Source organism: Urocitellus parryii, chromosome X, assembly GCF_045843805.1.
Source record: "Urocitellus parryii isolate mUroPar1 chromosome X, mUroPar1.hap1, whole genome shotgun sequence".
In the NCBI taxonomy this organism is placed as follows: domain Eukaryota; kingdom Metazoa; phylum Chordata; class Mammalia; order Rodentia; family Sciuridae; genus Urocitellus; species Urocitellus parryii.
Window position 1 is genome coordinate 62,833,865 of NC_135547.1, and position 22,561 is coordinate 62,856,425.

Sequence of the window (22,561 nt, forward strand, 5' to 3'; positions counted from 1 at the left end):
AATTGTATTTGACAACATAATAACAATAATACATAATGATCAAGTTGGCTTCATCCCAGCAATGCAAAACTGGTTCATCATATCCAAATCAATAAACATAACACACCACATGAAGACAATCAAAGGCAAGACTCACATGATCATCTCAATAGATGAGGTGAAAGCCTTCAATGAAATACAGCACCCTTTCATAAGAAGAACCCGGAAGAAACTGGGGATAGAAGGAATTTACCTCAATATAAAAAACTATACATGGCAAATTAAAAGCCAATCTCATATTGAATAGGGAAAATGAAAATAGTTCCTCTAAAATAGAGAATAAGACAAGAATGTGCATCCTCACCACTCCTATTCAATACATATTTGAAATTTTATCCAGGCAATTAGTCAAGAGAAGGAAATAAATGGAATACAAATGGGCAAGGAAGAAGACAAATTATTCCTATTTGCAGATGTTATCCTATACGTAGAAGATCCTAAACATTTCACCAGAAGACATGTAGACCTAATAAATAAATTGAGTAAAGTGGTTAAGTTACAAAATCAACACAAAAATCAATATCTCTTTACATCAATAATGAACTCACAGTGAACTAAATTTAAAAATTCCATTTATAGGGATGGGGTTGTGGCTCAGGGGCAGAGTGCTTGCCTAGCATGTGTGGGGCACTGGGTTCTATTCTCAGCATCGCATGTCAATAAATGAAAGGTCCATTGACAAAAAAAATTAAAAGAATTCCATTTATAATATCAACCACCAAAAATACTCTGAAATAATATAAAGAGGTGAAGGACCTCTATGGTGAAAATTATAGAAAAGTGAGGAAAAAATTGGGTAGACTTTAGGATATGGAAAGACCTCCCATATTTCATGGATAGGTAGAATATTGTTAAAATGGCTCTATTATCAAAAGTGATCTACAGATTCAGTGCAATCACCATTAAAATGCAAATGTCATTCTTCATAGAACTGGAAAAAAACACAGACCTAATATTCACATAGAAGAATAAAATAACAATAATAGCCAAAGCAATTCTAAGAAAAAAATCAATACTGAAAACAACAATGTTGATTAAGAGATACAATTTTCAGTTAGACCAGAAGCATAATTTCTGGAAATCTATTGTATAGCATGGTGACTATAACTATTATGTGTAGTAATAATAATAGCGCATTGAGCTGGGGATGTGGCTCAAGTGGTAGTGTGCTTGCCTAGCTTGCATGAGGCACTGGGTTCCATCCTCAGCACCACGTAAAAAATAAAATAAAGGTGTTGTGTCCACCTAAAAACTAAAAAATAAATTTAAAAAATAGCACATTTGAAATCTCCAAGAAAGTAGATTTAAAATGTTGTCACCATGTGAAAAATAAGACATCTGTAAAGTGATGGTTATATTATTTAATTTGATTTAATCATTGCATGCATGTATCAATACAACATGTATATTATAGAAGTATACAATTTGCATATATCAATTAGAGTTAATTTAATCCTCCCATTCCCCCACCCCCAACCCTATTATAAATCAGCATCCTTTTTTTTTTTTTTTTTTTTTTTAGCATCCTTAAATCAGAGAAAACATTCAGTAATTGGTTTTTTTGGATTGGCTAACTTCGCTTAGCATTATATTCTCCAACTCCATCCATTTACCAGCAAATGCCATGATTTTATTCTCTTTTAATGCTGAATAATATTCCGTTGTGTATACACAGTTGGTATTCACCAATAAAATTACAAGATTTCTGTTATATACCTATGTCAGATATCAGTAAAAATATTAAAACAGGAAACTTGACTCCCTCAGCTGGAAGATGAGATGGGCATTTGGCTGCCAGTATGGTGGGTGGGTGACAAGCAAGACCTGACCTAGGCAGCCTCACCCCAGGAACTACACACAGGAGGGTCTGTGCCCCTGCTGGCCAAACATGGTCCATGTGGGGAAGGAGGCTGAGGCTATGGCCCACACAAAACCCTTGCATGCTCCTTTGTTCTAGGGCAGACACTTCATGCCACTTTCCCCTCACCCCCCTGCTCACGTGCAATAGGGATATATTTAAGACTGACTTCTTGCTCTTGTCACCCCCCCCACCCCCTGCCCCCATTTGCTGCAGAAAATGAAGCAGCCACAGAGAATGTCACCTGTGGTCATGGACAAAGAATTCAAGAACCTCCTGTACTTTAAAAAAGATGTTTCTAATGCCTATGGCAAAGGGGAAGGGGAAGGGCCTGTCCCTGTCCCTACTGTAATTTGGAAATTCACATTTGAACTACCTGGCCAGCTATGGCTCCTGGGGCACTAGCAATGGCAATCCGAACATTTCTTCCTTTGACCTCAGCCAGACAGACCTACAGCAAAGGTGTCCACTTCAGTTGAGTTCCACATTAGCCGTTCTTCTTCCATATTCCCAACATCTAGACTTGGAGGTAAGGGTGATGGGTGGATCAAGTCCTCCACTTCCAATAGAGATGCAATTTGTCAGTGACTTGACTGAGGCTGGCTTCTTGCAAGGTAAGATGGATCTCAGCAGCCCTGAGTGGAGAGCTATGGACAGAGGCTTTCCTCCGTAAACAGTGCAAGAAATTCTGCCTGGTTTTCCATCCCATCAACTCAGGTGAAAATTATGAAATTCTGTCACCCATTCATTTTTCAAGACCTTTAGCAGTGCCTACCCCACTGGTTTCTATATGGCAGAAAGCAGCCTAATTTTTGATGAAGTTAAAACACAAACTTGTAGTTCTAAATTTTCATCAGAATTATCAGTTGAAATCATGACAAAAGAAATATGGGAAACAGAGAACCTCATGAAAAGACTCCATGATTATCCAATAAGTACACTCAGAAGAAACTCTATAGGGCAAATGTTAAGACCTAAAGTATTCAGCAAATAGAGAGAGAGGAATGAGGTGAGAGATTTAATTTTAGTAAATTACAAAGTGTAGAAACTATTTGGTTCTGGGATCAAAAATAAACATTTAAATGTTATGATATATTCAGACATATATGAACATTAATTGGATATTTGGAATTAAGGAATTATTGCTAATTACTAGGTATCATAATTTTGTAGGTTTTTTTTGTAAGTGCTCCAATATGTTAAGACATACACATTGATATTTAACAGATAAAATATGTCTGGAAATTGCTTCAAAAGTATTCAGGCTTTACAGTATAGATGAAATAAGAGTGGCCAAGGTTTGATACTTCTTAAAGTTAACATAATATGTCATATTATATTTCATGTTGTTCTCTAAAGTTTTATGTGAAAATGTGTAGAATCTTCCATAATAAAAATTTTAAGATTCTATGACATTTAAAGATACATCACATTAAAATCTTACAACAGTAGTTTTAGTTAAAGGAATAAGGACAGGTTATCAGAAATACAGATAAATGGCAGAAGCAGAAGCAAGCACTCAAGTATTATAGACTTCAATATTCTACTGCGAATTTACTCTGAAGTACCAAAATAAGGTAGCTCACTGTTTACATTTCTTGTTTATACCTTTCTTTTTAAAAAATAAAGCCTTTTTATTTATTCTTTAATTACTGATATGCATTCGAATTGTTTGCAGTTTGCACAAAATGCCGTTGTAAACATTCCTTTACATGGTGAACACAAATAGGTATTTCCATTCGGTATATGTATAATCATATTTTGTTTTTGTTTATTGATTTTAGATATACATGACAGTAGGGTGTATTTTGACATATTATACCTTCATGGAGTGCAACCTATTCCAATTTTGAACCCATTCTTTTAGTTGTACATGAAGTGGAGTTAGACTGGTTGTGTATCCACATATAAGCATAGGAAAGTTATGTCCAATTCAATCTACCATTTTTCCTAATCCCATTTCCACTCCCTTCCCTTCATTCCCCTTTGTCTAATCCCATGAATTTGTATACTTAACCTACCTACCCTCCCTTGTTATAGTTTAGCATCCACATATCAGAGAGAACATCCGGCCTTTGGTTTTTGGGGACTGGCTTATTTGACTTACCATGACAGTCTCTAGATCCATCCATTTACTGGCAAATGCCATAATCTCATTGTTCTTTATGGTTGAATAATATTCCATTGTGTATATATATCACATTTTCTTTATCCAATCATTTGTTGAAGGGCACCTAGCTTGGCTATTGTGAATTGAGCTACTATAACTATTGATGTGGTTGCATCACTGTAGTGTGAGTTAACATACTATATAAAAGGAGTATAGTACTCCTTACTTTCTTTTTTGGGGAGAGGGGTACTGGAGTTTGAACTTAGGGGCATATGGCCACTGAGCTACATCCCAGCCCTTTTTTTGTATTTTATTTAGAGACAGGGTCTCTATGAGTTACTTAGCACCTCACTGTTGCTGAGGCTGGCTTTGAACTCATGATCCTCCTGTCTCAGCCTCCTGAGCACCTGGGATTACAGACATGTGCCACCAAACCTGGCTACTGACTTTCTATTCTTTCATTCCACAAACTTTATAAAGTACCTGGTTATTATATTAGGTTCTGGCATTATAAAGATGATTAAGATATGATTCATGTTCTCAGATTCATATTCTAATAGGACAGATAGATACATAACAAAAAACACCAGAGTGATAAGTGCTATGATATAGGTAGGCACAAGGTGCTTTCAGGACCACCAACCTAAACCAGGCCTTTACCATCTCCTTGGTAAAGTAGTGAAAAAAAGAGATTTTAAAGTTAGATAGACCTTGATTCAAATTCTATCTCTACTTTTTGTGATATCGCTTTGAGCAAGTGATCAGATGGATGATCAATTTCCACATGTGTAATATCACCTATCTCATAGCAACTAACACAGAGATATAGCTCAATATATACTTGTTGTTAATATCATCACCACTACTTCATCCTCAGTCTCCTGGCCCAAGGCCACAACTCCAGTCTCATCTAATTCCATCAAAGTATAATTTCTACTGTCAAGTCAAGATAAACCTTGTCAATCAGATAGATCACTACCCTAGCTTAAGAAAATGATTAAACACACTGATTAAAACCATTTTGTACTTTTTGGGTTCTGTCATTTATCTCAATCTATACATGTGGTCTTATTTCTCAACCCTTACATTTCAAAGATTACTCTTCTGTGTACGCATCATGTTATAATATCCTATAGGCTTATATCTCAAACAGAGATCTCTCATCTGATGTTTATTGATACAGTACAAAACACAGGATTAGGAAATACGAATTATTTTATATTTACCAATGGTCACCTAAAGTCTACAAAAAATTATCAGAGAAATCATTTGTTGGCTTATTTAACATGAAAAATGCCAAATTATGAATTCATTCACAGCTTCCCTAGTCCAGAACTGACATCTTTGTTTAAAAAAAGACCTTGGAAGGACAGAAAATTCTTGTAAAAATGCTGCCTCTTATTAACTGAGCACATCGCACTGCCCACAAAGCCAAAAAGTTGTATATATATCATTTCACATTCATGGGACAAAAGCAAATGACACTACCAAACTTTTTAAAATAATATTTATTTTTAGCTTTAGGTGGACACAATATCTTTATTTTATTTTTATGTGGTGCTGAGGATCAAACCCAGTGCCTCACGCATGCCAGGCAAGCGTGCTACTACTTGAGCCATATCCCCAGCCCCACTACCAACCTTTTTAAGACAACATTTTTTAAGGTTTTTTGCTGGGTTCAACATCCATTTGGGCCCAATATATATTCATGTCTTCAGTTCTGGTTCAAAGATGGATGGAAATTAGAAGGTACTCTTGAAATGCAATTTTCCTCAAATGTAAAGCTCTTGTACTTAAAAGGCCAAAATTAAGTTGAACAAATAACTGTGCAGCACACTGTGGCTGTATTATGAAATTATAGATGATTAATGGTAAACTATTTCAGGCACCAAGTATATTAATTAGGTTCTATGAAGGAAATTATTTTGCAATTAAAATTGTGACATAATTATTACTAACACCTAAAAAATGCCAAAAATATATTTTAGATAAATAAAAATACAAGAAGAAAAATTAAAATAAAAATACATGTAGGGAGTAGAGTTACACAAATAAACATCTAAAAATCATCCAGAAATGACACAATAGATTTGTATAATTCAACTGCAATCAGTTTATGGTAATCAGGGTGAGACCAAAAATACTGTCAAAATCAGTAACTGGATGCCTTAAAAAAACACCGAATGCCCCCCCCCATTTCCCCCCATATATAACACACACTTTTATACATCTGTGCATTATATACAGGAAAAAATATTTACCTTGTGGAGTTGTAGGAGAGGAATATTAAAAGTATTCTATTTACTTGAAAATATAGTAAAACTCCAATAAGATGATTTTTTCAAGCTGTCTTTGGTGAAAAATTTAAATATTATGAATTTTTTAAATAGGATTAAAGGGCTGGGGATGTGGCTCAATCGGTAGCGCGCTGGGTTCGATCCTTAGCACCTCATACAAATAAAGATGTTATGTCCGCTGAAAACAAAAATAAATATTAAAAAATTATCTCTCTCTCTAAAAAAAATAAAATAAAATAGGATTAAAGAAACTACACAGGGAAGTTGAATTGATCTTTCTAAAATAGTCCTTTGTTCTTCCACTACCTTCCCTATACCCTCTGACTCTAGCCAAATTAGTTTTCTTAGAACCTAAATGTTTCAAATATATTATTTGTTCAGTGCCTTCACTCAAATTTAATTTTCCCTAATAAAACAACCCCCCCAATCCTGTACCTAACAATACCTGTCACATAGTACATAGTAGCACATTTACCTAAGTCCTGCCCTTTACTGAAAGTCTAGTTTACATTCCACTATATCACTCAAAGCCAACTCTGAAGTCATATTAATATTCTTTGTGTGATGTGCTAATCTGGTATTTAATTATATATATATATATATATATATATATTTTACACAAATATACATGAATTTATAAATATATACAAACATATATACTTTAATATATGCGACCTATTTGCCACTAAAATGTAGAAGCAGTCTTTTATCTCTTCATATCCAAAGGACTTTGGAGGTCTAAGGATCTCAAACAAAGTGATTAAATAATCTCTGTTAAATGACAGTATAAATAGAGCCTAGTAAGTTTCTTTTTTAAAAATATATTTTAGTTATAGATGGACACAATATCTTTATTTTTATGTGGTGCTGAGGATTGAACTCAGTGCTTCACACGTGCAAGGAGGGGGCTCTACCACTGAGCTATAGCCTCAGCCCTCTAGTAACTTTCTTTATGTAACATTTATTAAATGCCTATGTGCCAAGCATTCATGGAGGCAAACAGCTAAGTGTCCTAAGGTTAATCTAAAATTCTAAAACTAATTCAGTGATTTAACCTTTTTGAAAATCTAATAAAAACTATGAACTATCTTCTCCCAAAATGTACTTACACTGAGAGTTTTGCATATGATCACAGGCTCTTAGACTCTCTGAAACGTCTGAGGTTCCAAAAAACTATTTTTTAAATTTTATTTTATTTATTGTTGTTGTTGTTATTATCATCCTCATCAGTAGTAGTAGTACCAGGGATTGAACCCAGGGGCACTTAACCACTGAGCCACATCCCCAGCCATTTTTTATATTTTATTTTGAGATATGGTCTCTCTAAGTTGCTCATGGCCTTGCCAAGTTGCTGAGACTGGCTTTGAACCTATGATTCTCCTGCCTCAGTCTCCGAAGCTGTTGGGATTACAGGCATGCACCACTGTGCCCAGATAAACTATAGGGTTTAAAGTAGTTTCAGAACATTCCTTGCCCAAATTTCAACTTTCTGAAGACCACTTCTAAGTGGCCAACAAGCCTGCCTGATTCTTTCAACTGAAAACAGCATTCTACTTTATATATGAAATGACAAAATCTCTTGGTGAAATCAACATGGTTATTATTATGTTGTATTAAATATACACTTAAAAATACTACCTTAGATCTAAATTGATGTACATTTAATAAGAATGGCCAATAATATTTTGATTAATGAATTTCCTAGGGAAAATTATTGATTTATACCATGATAGCTTAAGTCATTTTTTAAAAGGCCTTATTTTTGTGGAGTCCAAAATATCCAGTAGTGGAGGGAGGTGAAAATGTATAAAAAGAAGTTTCCATTCCAGTGTGGAACTTGTATTAGATGAGCTACTTATAAGGTATCATCACCCCAGAGCTATTTATAAACTATGGATCACTGGATTTGGGTAAGGGACAGAGGAAATTTGTAGTCTGCCATCCTTGCTAAAGGAAAGTCAGCTTACCTATTATTAATTACTTTTTTTTGTTCTTCCTTCTTACATCTTCCTCCCACTTTTTGTACTTTCCTTTCTCCCATCATTTAATTTTTCCCACAACCATTTGTTCCAAATTGTTTTTTTAAATTTTTTAATTGTATATGGACTGAATACCTTTATTTGTTTTTATGTGGTGCCAAGATTGAATCCAGTGCCTCACACTTGCGAGGCAAGTGCTGTACCACTGAGCTACAACACCAGCCCCTAAATAGTTTTTTAATCCTTATTTTATCTGTACTTTTTCTTTCTTTTTCCTAATAGCTCCTTTATCAGCAGAAGAGGGAGGACTGTAACAAACTATATATGGGCATAACTATACAACTAATGATGTTTTTAGACTTTTCTGAGTATCAAGTGAGGATAGGGGGAACAAAAAATTTTCTGAAAGATCAAGAATTGCTCTTGAATAACAATTGTTAAATTTAACAACAGATGTCGAGAGAGACTGGTTTTAAAAGTGTTGTATATGAAACATATCACCTTCTTAGTATGAGAATTTCAATCTCTGAATGCAATGGAACCTTAAAGATCATCTGATGCTAAAATCCTTTCGAAAATATGCTAACAGTCTGTGACCTTTTTCAGTACCAGGAAGCTGTATCAATAGATCATCCCCCCCCCTTTTTTTAATATCTCTATGAAAAAGTTCTTCAGTAGAATGACTGGAAAAATGTCCATATAATTTTCACTGTTCTAGTTACACAACTTTGGGTCATACAGAGAAGGTCCAGCTTCTCTTCCACATGAAAACCCATATTGATCCTCTTTTCTGACATCCAGGGTGCACTACTCTGTCTCCAAGACTATTTTCCAAGGATAATAAAGTTTCTGGTAATACCAAATGTGACTAAGCACATCTTCTGTTTTAAAAGAGATACTACTGTATTTTTTTCTGGCTGAAATTGGAAATAGGAAAAGGTATTATTGCTTCACTTTGGAGATATAGCCTAAGAGCTATTTCTTGACAGCAACATAAAAGTCTTACAAAGGCTGCCCTGTTTTAGAGTAATCACCAATGAGTCACTAACACAGGACCTCTATAATAATGAGTAGGTGAATCATCTCTAAGAGAATAAACTATCATTAAATCTACAGGGAACAGCTGAGTCTTTCAGCCACAGTATTATTTATTATACTGGTACAAGAAAAGCTGATACTCCGTTGAAAGAAGATATTTTTTAAAAAACCATACCTATATTTTCTTGCAAAACTCTTAGAAAAGACAGTGGTACAGAAGAACAAATAATCAAACTATAATAATCAAATTACAGAAATGTACCTGTACAATTTGGGCCTTTCACATCAGTATTTCAAACAGTCTGCTTCAGAGAACTGAAATGCTGACATCAAACACAACCTATAGAAAAGCTATAGGAGTAAAATTGTCACCAAACTGTAAAGCCTTTTAGCATCTCAATTCTTGAAGCTTTGAGACTATATTAAGCCTTAATTTACACTGTTATCAGTTAGGCTTTTGTGCAAAGATCAAAGAAAATGGGACTCTCATTCATACTCTACTAGAATTTTACCTATTTCAATTTGGATTATTCTTAAGGAAACTGTTCTTAAGCCATGAAGACTATTTTACGCTTCACAGAATAGTTTTTGAGTAAACCATTTCTGCAGTAACACCTGCATTCAAATTTCTAGCTTAGTGCTTAAATGACAGAGAGAAAGGATAACATTTTATACATAAGGAGTATGAAAATCAAATAAATACAGTATATGCCACAATTTAAAGATAATTTCTGTCATGAAAAATATCATAAAAAACTACTCAGTGTCTGAATGAAATTAGAATAATTTTAGAAAGAAATAAGGCTATGAATAAATATTTAATACAAATTTATAATAATATGCAACAAATTTCTATTCTATTTGCTTGAGATTACTGATGGTCATTATTATGAGAAATAGGTTTTCAGTCTACTGGCATGAAGGATGTCAGGCTTAAAGTTAGATCTGTAGATTAGTTATACTGAAATACCAGAGGTGCTGGGAATAATATGATGATTCTTCTACAACAGAATAACAACAACAGCTAGCAATTATTGAATAGCAATAACACAGTGCTATATACATTTGTATTACCTATTTAGTACATTCTAATTTAAAATCCTGGAAAAAAGTATTAATCTATTTTAATTATTCAGATAAAGCTGAAGTTTAGACATGTTAAGTAATGTGCCCAAAGTCTGTAGCCATTATATTATTGTAAAGCAGGGAAACTCTCACAGGAGTCCAAGAAGACATGTATATGATCATTCACAACAGCATTATTTTTAATAGAGAAATGATGGGGAAAATTAAAAAAATAATAGAGAAAATGATGGGGAAAGTGATCATAATATCCTTTAATAGAAAAATAAATGTAGCATATTTTTAAAATGGGATACCTAGCAGCAGTGAAAATAAATAAACAAGACCTATACATGTAGACACGAATGAAAATCATGAACAATGCTGATAATAAGTAGCAGAAGAATATATGCAGCATAAATAAAACTTACATAAAAGCACACAAAAAAGAAGTATATAAAATTTAGAATATGCATACATATGGTAAAAGCCTATATACATGTATGGCAATGTTCAATACCAACATCAGGAAAGTAGTTATGCAGTAGTTCAGGAAGCAAGAGGAATAATCATGGTTAGAGGGGTACAAAGGAAGTTTCAACTGTGTTTTAAGTGTTCACTGTATTATTTTGGATTTGTTTCAAGGGTTTCCCACTGCCTTGAAGTTAAATTCAAATTTATGTTAGCACTCTATAATCTTGACTTTTCTAATTCAATCTCAGCTTCTATCAGTAAACCCAAATTAACCTTTCTGATTTAGCCAGCCTAACAGCCTTAAATTCCTGGAATATATCATAACAATGTTCAACCCCAAGCCATATCTGACAAGCTAACTACTTCAATACTGATAAATTAAATGTCAGAATTCAAGGTTTATGAGGCCTTACTGTTTTATAATACATACATCTCTTCTCACTCGAATTGCTAAGTTTTTTGGTATATATTATAGTATTAAAATGGACATGATTTTAAAACATCATCCCTTTCATAAATTTATGTCCTCTTTAGAAACAAAACTTTGTTTCCTTAGAGCAAAAGTTATATTGTAAAATATGTTTGCATCCTTACTGTACTTGTTATTTAACCAGTATCATTAAATTATTGAACAGAAGAAGCCTTTCTCAGAGCTAGAATCTTTAGATAATTCAGTCTTAATACAATAAAGAATTCTTGCATATAAAAGAATACCAGAGATAGCCAATTCAGGATAAATCAAACACTTATCTTAAAATAATATCAAAGATAAAATCCTAAAGAAGTAACTGTATGCCACTATTTGAAGCCAAACATTAGTGTAAATATTATATAAAATACAGTATAGATCATAGTCAAATATTTCCTCTACTAGCATAAGTGGAAATTTTGGTATTGGAGTTTATTTTTGTTTTAAAAGATACCTCAATTGTTCAAAAGAAACGCAAGTAAGTACAATTTGGGGCTGATGCTGTGTTCAGTGGTAGAGTGCTTACCTAGCATGTGTGAGGCACTGGGTTTGATTCTCAGCACCACATATAAATAAATGAATAAAATAAAGTTCCATACATCTAAAATTTTTTTAAAAAGAAGTACAATTTAACAACCCTTAGTTACAGCACAATTACAAAGAATACTCTCCTTTAGATACATTTTCTGACTTGTGTTTCTGAAAGCATGCTGTATTTTTCATTTCTGCACCCCTTTATGTAATGCATCTTTTTCTTGTGGATGTTTTCTAGACTTATTTTTTTCCATCAGTTTGAACAAAATGTGTAGAGTGGAATAGGATGTGTGTGTGTGTGTGTGTGTGTGTGTGTGTGTGTGTGTGGGTGTGATGGGTGTAGTATATTCTAGATGGTTTTCTCTTTGCTTCTTACATCTGTGATTTGATGTATTTCATTATTTTTAGAAAATTGTAATTATTTGCTCTAATGTATCTTCCTACAAATACATTATTGATTAATATGAAATAAATGCTCAAATTTTAAAACACTAGCAAAAGCCATTTTAAAAGTAAACTATTCAAATGGAATTTTGAAAAAAAATAGGTATATTACACTTTAATAATATCCTGGTTTTAGAAATTAATATATTTTAAAATCTGTAATCACAGTAAACTTTCCTTCTAAATACATTTAAATACAAATATTCAAATATAAATTCTATACTTGTTTATATTGGCATCACAAAATGCACTCATTCATTCAACAAATATTAGTGTCTACTATATACTATATTTCCAAAGTCTGAGTTACAAAAGTGAATGAAACATGGTCTATGTTTCTAAGGAACATCTCAGTTTATTCAGCAAGAAAAACATAAAAATACATGTAATATATAGTTCTAAGCAGCATAAAAGAGGTATGTACTGTGGTGACACAAAGAATGAATTGATCTATTCTACCTGCAGGGCAGAGATAGAGTATAGCCCCATTTTTCAGGTTTTCCAGGGGCCAGTGAAGCGGTGCACACCTGTAATCCCAGTGGCTTGGTAGGTTGAGGCAGGAGGATCACAAGTTCAAAGCCAGCCTCAGCAAAAGCAAGGCACTAAGCAACTCAGCAAGACCCTCTCTCTAAATAAAATACAAAATAGGGCTGGGGATGTGGCTCAGTGGTCGAGTGCCCATTCCTGAGTTCAATCCCTAGTACCAGCCAACAATTTTTTTTCCAAACAACTGGAAAAATTTACCTGCAAAGAATATGAGTGAGTCAATCTACAAAAGCACAGAATAATTCAAGATTTTTTTGTGTGTGTGGTGCTGGGGATTGACCCCAGGGCCTTGTGCATGTGAGGCAGGCACTCTACCAACTGAGTTATATCATCAGCCTTCAAGATTTAAACATATTCAACAAACACTTCCTAAACATTTTGCTCTAGGCAGGTGATGTATTTAGGCATGTGGGATATAAATATAAAAAAAGGTTGCTCCTGCTCTCAAGGATTACATAACCCTCTATGGTGGGACTCAGACAAATATTACAAGAAAAGGATGCTAAAAAGACATGATGGAGGGGAGATGTGAGAAGTGAAGATGGCAGACTGAGGAGCTCCTTGGCCATCTGGCCATTTGGGCCTTGGGTGGAGGCGAGGGCAGGCAGTAAGCCAATTGCTCTACTGGACCAGTCAAGAATAGTTATCACACAGGACATCAAACACTTTCCTGATATTTAAGTGCTTTTATATTCACCTCAAAACAAAATTATGGACTCGGGACATAGCAGGTATTTCTGTTATCTTCTATAGAGATTAGTCCTGCTTCTTTTATCTGGCCACCTTCCCTACTGAAATATGGATACTTTTATAACATTTCCTCAATGATTTGGAATGGAAAAGACTACTTTTCTTTTGTTCCCCCTTTCAGATTTAACACAGAAATCAGACCTTAGGATGCAGTTATCCTGCTGACTTCTCCAGGAAGAAAAAAGAAACTGATATGAGTCTTCTGTTGCAATTATCAAGAATTATTGCTTCATTATCAAGAATTATTTTATAAGCTGAAGGCTGTTTAACTTGAAATAGATGATTAAATCATGATATTTTTTAATTATTTGCCTTTTGCTCCAAACAAGAAGACTAATAACTGACAAATATAGATGACTTCAGGTTTTTTTTTTTAAATAAAGTCTTCCAGTTTTAGCCACTATTATGATAAGCACATTTGAGACAGCAGCAGTAAATTCCAAATATTTGTTGTAATTTGAAAAGAAAGAAATGTTAGAATGGTTCATCTTGTGACATAGATTTACTGGACAGAAACAAAGATCCAGTTTTGCAATTAAGCCTTTGATGTGATAAAAAGCATAAAGACAAGAAACAAGATTGATTTCATATATGATATACCTAAGAAGATCCTGTACAAATGCATATTTTTACATGTGTAAATCCACGTTTGGATGAAAGGAGGGATTGTTCTAGAGAAAGAGACTGTTTTTGATTTTTTTCAAGCCTTGGAACATTTGCTATTTTAAATTTTTTCATTCTTCTGTGGAAGCACCAGATTGTATAGCAGCTAAATGCATGCTTACATTTAGTTGAAAGAATGGTAAAAAGCAAACAATCCAGTTTGAGTCCAGTGATGCAACCCTATTCACCTCCATAAATGAGAGGCTGCTGTGTTACAGTTTTATTCATTCTGTTTTGTGGAGTCATAGAGGATATAATATTTTTTATGTGGCCAAAGCTGAAAGAAAAGTAGCATGAGTAGTTTTTTTAGTTAAGAAGGTGTGATGTATCCTATAACATGACCTGCCTTCAACTTTATACATAGAGGAGTAGAAGAAAACATGGAAGTTTCCATATAACTTCTTTCTCCTAAGAAAAAGAAACAAAATGTAGCACCATATGACTTTTTTGGAATTTTACATTACATAGTTCCATTTTTATAAAGTCATAAATAACTCTTTTTCTTCAAACCAGATAGATACTTGGATTTATTATTCTACAAGGTAGGTATAATGTTAAATTGAAAAGGCTGGGACTCATTAAATTTCCCCAGTTGGAACTGGATTTTCTCATTGGCAAATGGGTCTATCTCAGAAGCAATGTTCCAAATCCCATGGCTATTTCATTGTAAATTTAGAAGAAATTCAGGATCTGAAAAAAAAAAAACCTCAAATAAGTAAAATAGTTCCAATAAGAGGTGTTGATCTTGTGTTTGGTTCATTATAGATTGAGAAGAAATTCAGGATTTGAAAAAAACTCCAGAAATAGAGATCTTCCTTTTTACCCTTTAACAGTTATATTATATGATAAACAGACTGTAGTGGAAAACTGTCCTTGCTTCCAAATAAACAGAATAATTATTAAAAAAAAGACAGACATGATAGAGGATTTCTACTTCTGAAAATATGCAGTCAATATATTTTTCCAATTCTTCCCATTCATTATAGCTCAAAATCCAGAACATTAGAGAGAAAACAAATTTATGTAGGCACTAAAAATTGGAGAAAAGAAGATGGACCAGAAAGGGACCTCGATATCTGAGGAATGATGTGGTGAAGTCCTAGGGTTTTGTTTCTTTCTTTTTTTTGTGTGTGGTGCCAGGGATTGAAGCCAGGGGTGCTTAACCACTAAGCCATATCCCCAACCCTTTTATTTTTTGTGACAGGGTCTCATTAAGTTGCTGAGGCTGACCTTGAATTTACAACCCTCCTGCCTTGGCTTCCCTGGTTGCTAAAAGGTCCCCGGGTTTCTATTTGCCTCATATATCTTGGGCTGGGTGCTGGAGAAGCCAGTAACATTGAAATGGCAATCAGTGTTCACAAATACCCAAGAAAAAATCTATTATTTATAGCCAAAAGACCAGGAAAGAAGCACCCTAGCAAGACTGAAAACTTCAACTCTACTATAGCCAGATACAACAAACAAAACTAAAACCATACAGTCATCTCCACAAGCAAAGGTTGAGTGGAAAGCAGAGATATCCATCCTGGGAAGACTGAAACAAGGTATTCTAATACTCCCCATTAATCTAGGTTCACATTAGAGAATTTAGAGAATTTGAGACTTTATCTCTACAAGGCAGTAATGAGTCCTGTCCCACAATATGTCAGTATAAACCATATAGGGGGCCTGGGCATCTATGAACTCTTAGTGGTAATGAAGCATTCTTCCAACTCCCCACTAGGGTACCAGAGAAGACTTAGTGAATAGTCAAAATTTTCACCTCTATTGGTGGCAAAAAGCCTCCCACCCAGCCTTGTGTTATTAATGGAAGCCATGAGGGGAGCAGTAAGGAAATACCCCTCCCCTCCAAGCCAGGATAGTAAGATCAGAGGCCTGCCAGTAGGCCTCCTAAACTCCATCCTTGTTCAGGTATGTCAATAGAGGATGGAAGGAACCTTTGACTTATAAACTAATGGAATTAACAAGGCACTACTGTTCGTTTCTTTACCAGGAATCAGAAGTGTTGAATAAGATACAGAGCTCTATAACACAATACCCGAAACTTACAGGTATTAACTGAAAACTACACAGCATACCAAGAATGAGAAATACTTCAATTTGAATGAATAAAAAAAAGATGATAGACAGTTTCAGAGGTTTTAGTCTAAGTTTGCTTGGTCCTGTTGCTTTGGGTCTATGGTAGCCAAGTATATCATGGCTAGAGCTTGTGGAAAAGAAAGTCTGTCACCTTATGACAGCCATAAAGAGAAAAGAAAGGGGCCAAGGTCCCAATATATCCTTCAAGGGTACACCACACATGACCTACTTGGCCCATCTTGGCCCATCTCCTAAAAGTTTAACCACCTTTCAATAGCACCACAGGTTAGAAACAAAGAACATGGGCTTTTAGAGGACATTTAGGATCCACACTATAGCACAAGCAGAGGGTATCTCTCTCCTCATATTGCCTCCAGTTGGAGAAGGGATTGTGTAGGTGTTATAAAACTGACCTTCCACCTTCCACCCTCTTAAATTTGTATTAATTCACCTTGTTTCCAAATCACTTATGAAGTTACTTTCATACATGGACAATTGTTTGAACTGATATATCTGTGGAAGGATAAACAATAGAGAGTCATATTCTGCCATCTTGCTGATGTCCAACTATAAGTTGAAGTTTGGATCACAGATGCTTCCTTAAGCTTCTTCAACCCCAAGAGCTGAACAAATCTTAGCCATTTCTTTTCTTTTTTGTTTTGGTACAGGGGATTGAACTCAGGGGCACTCAACCACTGAACCACATCCCCAGCCCTATTTTGTAATTTATTTAGAGACATGGTCTCACTGAGTTGCTTAGCACCTCTTATTGCTGAGGCTGGCTTCGAACTCATGACCCTCCTGCTTCAGCCTCCCAAGCCACTGGGATTACAGGCATGCACCACTGGTAGCACCTTACCCTGCAATTTAGATATGCTTTCATTTCCAAGATCTTCAGTACTTGAAAATTTCCCACTAAAATTAAATGCCATTTGCATATCCCTTGTTCTTGGAGCTTGTTCATCTTTCTCGCTATGTCTGACAATCTCCTAGTACTCTAGACCATCATTTTGATCCTTTTTCATTTGTATCTTTATTCAGTCTGTACAACAATTTGGATAAATTCCCCAGGTCATTTATTACTCCTACCTTGCCAACACTCAGCACTTGTGCATACCCATTTTTTCCTTTTGCTTTTTTGGGATTGTGTAGTTCTGGAGAAAGTCACAACAGTAAAGATAACATCAGCTAGGCCCTCACTTCTATGCAAGTATTTTATTTGATGTCTACTGATGCCTTAATAAATTGCCTACAATGCCATATCCAAGCCTTTTCCATTCTTGAACTCCTAAAGACACATTCTACTTTTCCTCTCTTAGATGAACTTACACTGGGAAGACACAGACATCCAATATGAGGTCTCCCATTTCCCTTCTCTGTTCTTTTAAATCTTTCTGTTATGTTCTTCACCTTTGATCTACCTATCCTGGCCTACAAAGCCAAGGATCCTTTTGGCCAGGGGTAATCCCTCCATTTTTCCTTTCAATTTTACCACCTCTTTATGAAATAAGGTTGAGTGCAGCTTCTAGATTTAGATTGTACTACTTCAGATCTATTTCTACCACTTACTACTAAGGAAGTTACTTAACCATTTTAAGTTTTAGTTTCCATACCTGTTAAAATCTTGGCAAACAGCATTCAAAAGCACATTAAAAAGTGCTGAGGATAAAGCGTTTTTCATTTTAGGGATGCAAGTTGGGTTCAACATGCAGAAATCAAATGTAATGCACCACATAACTAACTTTAGGAAAAGAATCACATGATTACCTCAATAGATACATAAAAATATTAGAAAAATTACAGTACCCATTCATGATTACACAACAATAGAAAAACTAGGGATAGAAGTAACTTACATCAACATTGTAAAAGCTATATGTAACAAATTCAAGGCTAACATTATACTGAGTGGACAAAAAACAAAATTATTTCTTCTAAAGAAAGGAACAAGACAAGGATTCCCACTTCCATCACTCCTACTCAACATATTCTTTGAAACTCTAGCTGGAGGAATCAGGCAAAAGAAAGAAATTAAAGGGATAAAAATAGGAAAAGAGCTCAAATAATCTGTTTGCTGATGACATGATCCTCAATTTAGAAGAACCAAAAAAACTCCACCAAAAGACTTCTAGAGCTCATAAATAAATTCTCCAAAGTAGGATATAAAATCAACACCCATAAATCAATTGTGTTCTTGTTTTCCAATGATGAATCTGCTGAAAGAAAAATTAGGAAAACTATCCCATTTACAATACCTCAAAAAATAACTTGGGAATCAATCTAACAAAAGATGTGAAGAACCTCTACAATGAAATCTATAGAACTTTAAAGAAAGCAATTGAAGGAGACCTTACAAGGTGGATAGACCTCCCATGTTCTTAGATAGGCAGAATCAATATTATCAAAATGGTCATATTATCAAAAGCACTATGCAGATTCAATGCAATTCCCATCAATATTCCAAGGACATTCTTCAAAGAACTAGAAAAGGCAATTATGAAATTCATGTGGATAAGTAAGAGAACCAGAATAGCCAATGCAATCCTTAGTGAGAAAAGTGAAGCAGCAAGGCTGGGTTGTGGTTCAGTGGTGGAGCACTTTCCTAGCTTATGTGAGGCACTGGGTTTGATCCTCAGCACCATATAAAAATAAATAAATAAATAAAATAAAAGCATTGTGGGCATCTATAACTCAAAATATTTTTTTTAAAAGTCAAGCAGGGTAATCATAATACCAGACCCCAAATTACACTATAGAGCTACAGTAACAAAATCAGCATAGAATTGTCACCAAAACAGACATGAAGACTAATGAAGACAATAAAGGACACAGAGACATGTAAATATAGTTATCTGATACTAGGCAAAGGTTCCAAAAGCGTATGTTGGAGAAAAGATAACCTTTATAACAAATGGTGCTGGGAAAACTAGAAATCCATATGTAGAAGAATGAAATTTCACCCCTACCTCTCACCCTGCACAGAAGTTAATTCAAAATGGATCAAGGACATTCGACCAGAAACCCTGCACCTACTAGAAGAAAATGAAGGCCCAACACTTCATTTGGGAGTGAAGTGTTGGGTAATGTATTGGAGAGAGTTGGGTTCCATGCTTTTGTGATAATGTCAAGGTATATTCTGGCATTGAATTATAACTAAAAAGATTTTTTTTAATTTTTTTTTTTTTTTTACAAATATGACACCATTATTTTACTTAAAAAGGGGGCTAGGGCTGTAGCTTAGTGGCAGAGCGCTTGCTTAGTATGTGTGAGGCACTGGGTCCAATCCTCAGCACCACATAAAAATAAATAAAGGCATTCTGTCCATCTACAACTACAAAAAAAAAAAAAAACTAAAGATGATAAGTAACAGTATATACTCAATGGGCCACTGGGAAATATAAATGAGAAAGTCACAGGAATGTAATTAGTGAAATATATACCTTATATTAAATGTTAAATAACATAATGGCAGTGATTAATGTTATTATCTTGCAATCTACACTAGCTCTTGGCACATTGTCCTCGTCTTCAAATTTGCAACAAGCCTCCTGTTTTTAACTAAAAGACTCATCTGGAATTTGCTCCCCCATCCCAAATTTCTTTCCTTCCTTTAACCACTAAACTTCTCTAAATATACACTTTGAAGCCAAAAAACCTTGTGTTTGGGTCTGGCTCTTCCACTTCTCAGCTATAAGACCTGCAACAAGCACTTTTCCTAAGCATCAGTTTTTCATCTTTAAAATGGGTTAATGACCCTTTCTTAGGGCCATCAAATAGATTAAACTGAAAATACATGTAAAGCAAATAGCCAAATTGGGTGCTAAATGAATAACGTTTCTCCATCTCTTATCCTTTCTTTAACTTCCTACAATCTAGGATCTCTATTACTCTAATACCTTTTCATCTCACTTCAGCTCTTATTAGCATTATGACTTTGGGCATTTGACTACTCTAAACATTAGTTTTTCATCTGTAAAAAAAGATAAATATCTACCACATAAAGTTGTCTTGAGAATAAATGAATTAACATATAAAGTGTTTTAGCACAGGGCCTGGTCATGAAATAATGATCAAATCAAAAGATTTTCTTTCTCTAGCTTTCACTAATAGAACTATTTTCTGATTTGCTCTGATAACCACTGACCATTCCCTCTGTCTCTGCACCTCCTCCATGAAGCCATTTTTTATTCTACTCAAACTCTGTGTGAACTTTTTCTCCTTTGAACCTTAAGAGCACCTTGTACTTCTCTTGATGTAAGGCATTTCCCTTACTCTGAAATGATAGTCATTTGTACTATGTTGCATCTCCACTGCTTAGTCTCTTTTATTCTCTTTGCCAGGTACTTATTAAATCATGTATAACTTTTGAATATGCAATATAAACCAGACCCATGCTGGCTATTGAGAATATAAAGACTAACATGCTATAACTATTGTCTGTAAGAAATTTTAGTTTAGGACAGTAGAAAAGACAGGTAAACAGACTATTTTTGTAGTGTAAGAAATACTATGGCAGGAGTATGCTGAGAGTCTCTGAGAGCACAGAGAGGAAATATTTAAACTATGCTTGGGAGAACAGAGACACTCTCTTATAAAAGGCATTTTGTGCATAGCAAATAGGGAGGCTGCTCATAAATATCTGTCAAATGAATACATGACCTATGAGTAGAAAGTAATTGGATGAGGATGGAAAAGGACACTTAAGAGCCAGCAGAAAAGAGGAGATAAAAATGACATGGAGGGATGAAGCAAGTAGTTCAATATTGAAAAAAGGAAGTTTTCCAAATGTCTGGAGATGAAGCTGGAGAGTCAAGGCAGGGTGAGATATTCTAGACAAAGGAGTGTGATTTGACCCCACAAGGCTGGTAAAGAAGTATCCATAAAGATTTTTTAGCAGAGGAGCATATTCAGATTTGCATTTTGGTATAAGTACTCTGGCAGCACTGGGGAAAATGGATTCCACAAGAGCCAGACTAGAGGTAGAATTCAGTTAGGAGGATGTTGTGATAATTCAGATGAAGTATGAGTGGTAGAACTGAAGAAATGAAGTGAGAATGGTAAATCAGGATGGATACTAAGCTGACTTAAAAATCAGGTTCGGCTGAACTTAATTATGCGTATTTGTATCTTCAAGTCTAGCAAAAATATTTAACACTTGAAATACGCTACATAAATATTTGAAACCTTCTTAGGGAACTGCAGCCAGCTGCGTCACTTCCTGTGCTCGGATTCCTAAGTAAAAGCACTTTTCTCACTATAAAACTCAAAAGAAATAGATTTGTTATTAGAACACTGAGATTAACAACACCATGTATAAACTTGCACTCTGCACAGACTCTGGGGCGTCTCTGTACTGGACTGTTTTATGTTTTAACCTCAAATAATATTTGAACAAACTCTACAGAGTCATGAGACTACGCTATGGGCGCCGAGACAACTGCCAAGGATTGTTTTCTCTTTATTGCAAGCAGCTCATTGCCTGGCCAATTTCACCCAGCGGTCTCCCAGAATGTACCACGCTGCTGTGTAAACAGTCAACCACTGGGAACTAAGGAGAGTGCTGTGTCCAGGGCTGCGGAAACTCTTGAGAGGCAGGTGTCTTGAACTTTCAAATGTTAATGTTACAAAGTCCTTCACTCCCACGCCTCCACCCTGCTGCTTTCTGCAGCACTACCTTCGGAAGTTAGAAGGAGACTTTCCAGAGTTACTAGAATGTTGCCGGCACTAAAAAAAAAAGAAAAGAAAAAAAGGAAGGAAAAGTAAAAGGAAACTAAGCAAGTTTATTCTCACTCACCCTAACGACCGCCATCTCTAGGGCCCTCTCGGCTCCAGTTTTCATACGGAGAACGCAGAGGGACAAAGCAGTTCAAAGAGACTTCTCTCGCGAGAACCCCGCCCCGCTACGCCCTTTTCTAGCAGGCTCCCGCCCTTTCTCCGCCCTCAGACCAACGCTTTGGCAGCTAATGCAATTAGACTGTGACCTGTCTTTCAGAGATAAAGTTTTATCCTTGTAATTGGCCACCCAGATCCCAAATAAAGCCTTTCAGAATATTCTCCATAGCCCAGTTGAAAATTGTTTCCTTGAGTGCAGAACTTTTCGTTATTTTTGTTTTCAGGCATACATGAGTTTGAGACATGAAGTTAATATCCAACTCCAATGCCTTAAAAATAACTATATGAAGAACATGTTATGTTTCCCATACATGAGCATGTTCACTG

The 22,561-nt window shown here is 35.1% G+C and overlaps 1 protein-coding gene across 1 annotated transcript in view; it reads right to left on the bottom strand.

Annotated features, from left to right (window-relative positions):
- Apool (apolipoprotein O like) overlaps positions 1-22,208 on the bottom strand; it is a 71,667-nt gene extending 49,459 nt beyond the window's left edge. Inside the window, exon 1 of the mRNA XM_026413124.2 lies at positions 22,137-22,208. Coding sequence (XP_026268909.1) covers positions 22,137-22,181 — 45 coding nt within the window. The 5' untranslated portion in view covers positions 22,182-22,208. The remainder of the gene's footprint in view (positions 1-22,136) is intronic.
- Between the last annotated feature and the right edge of the window lie 353 nt (positions 22,209-22,561).